This window comes from Lactuca serriola, chromosome 9 (genome assembly GCF_051521515.1).
Source record: "Lactuca serriola cultivar US96UC23 chromosome 9, Lser_US96UC23_V15, whole genome shotgun sequence".
Lineage (NCBI taxonomy): Eukaryota > Viridiplantae > Streptophyta > Magnoliopsida > Asterales > Asteraceae > Lactuca > Lactuca serriola.
Genome location: NC_136416.1, coordinates 45330454 through 45331949, shown reverse-complemented (window position 1 = coordinate 45331949; position 1496 = coordinate 45330454). Strand labels below are relative to the sequence as shown.

Genomic DNA, 1496 nt, shown 5'->3' with positions numbered 1-1496 from the left:
TTACAACTTATTTTTATGTGTATTTTTAATGTTTGAACTTGTAAACATCAAATTCATAATTTATATATGTATGTATGTGTAGGAAAATAGAAAAAAACATGAAAAATATAGAAACCGGTTCACTCGGCGGTCGAACCGGTTAAACCGGAAACCGGTTACCATACCGGTTCAACTAAAAAATCGGTTTTTAAAACATTGCGTTTTGTACCAACGCCTATAGGCTATATGTTTCCTTCTTTGTGCTAAACTGCTAATTATATAAGTAGTAATAACAACATGCAACTAATATCATTATTATTTATTTATGTCTCATGAGAACAAATATGAAAAAGGATGGAACGAACAAGTGAATAGCCAAATACGATAGAATGACATCTAAAATTCTATCTCCATAACAAAACAAATACACAATTACGTACATAACTTCCACTCTATACCTTATTCTTGTAATGACAGTTCTGATCTTCAATTCTTCTATTCAAGATATCGATTTTCAAATTGCAGGTGGAAGTAGAGACGACATGAATGTTGAACAAATTCAGTATACGAACTTTACCAGAGATTCTGGTATAAGTTGACAAAGGCAAGTTACCACTGATAACATCACCGTAGATGTCCAAATCCGTCGCTAATCGATCCACAAAAACAGTCACCGTCAGATTCATCTGTTTGGTATCGCCGGCACCAATCATCCCGGCAGGGATAGGAACGTCGCCGATGTCTTTGCCTTTGTACCTAAGAGTGGCGGAGCTGTTCCTGTACTTGATGCCGACTTTGTTAGGGTTCTTGACGGAGATAGATATGTCAAGGGAGACGTTCACAGAAACCATCGGCGGAATGAGGTTGACAGAAGCGTTTACATCTTCGAGGACGACGGAGTCGACGGTGGTGACAGGCTTTTTGGATTTGAAGACGGTGAAAGCTAGAATCAGAATGAGGAGACCAACGGCAATAAGCACACATATAGTTACTGATAAACAGATATATCTCCGGCGTTTGTGGCTCCGGGAACGTTTATCGTCGCCGGGTATGGCGCTGAGGATCTCTTGAGGTTCGTTTTTTCTTTTGACATGCATTTTTGAAGATTTATATGAACTAGTGTCAAGGGACACGACCACCTCGGCTTCCTTAAATATATGCGTGCTTGATAAATAAAACGATATTGTTTTTATTGTAACGTTATTTGATACATGGTTATATATTCATATTTTTAAAACCGTATAAATTTGAATTGATGTCAAAAAACATTATTTAAATATATTTTATAAGCATGTATATCTATATGTTAATTTGGATAAAAAGAACCTGCAATTATAATATTTTGGACAACTAAAACAGAAAATATTGAAAGTTTATAAATAAAACACCTATTATGTTTAAAAAATAGTTCATTTGAAACGAAACCAAACTGGATGCTTAATTGAAATAATGTTTTTTAATGTGTTATACATTTAATCGGGTTATTTTATTGAGTTGAGCCATAAAAATCTGATATG

At 34.8% G+C, this 1496-nt stretch overlaps 1 protein-coding gene across 1 annotated transcript; it reads right to left on the bottom strand.

Moving 5' to 3' along the window:
- Window positions 1–431: 431 nt before the first annotated feature.
- Window positions 432–1076, bottom strand: LOC145075648 (uncharacterized). Its single transcript, XM_079021810.1, has one exon. It carries the CDS (start codon window positions 1074–1076, stop codon window positions 432–434), a length of 645 nt encoding a protein of 214 aa, XP_078877936.1.
- Between the last annotated feature and the right edge of the window lie 420 nt (window positions 1077–1496).

What these genes read in the sequence shown, in the direction of transcription:
- LOC145075648 (XM_079021810.1), bottom strand. Translation starts at nt 1,076, where the DNA reads ATGCATGTCAAAAGAAAAAACGAACCTCAAGAGATCCTCAGCGCCATA.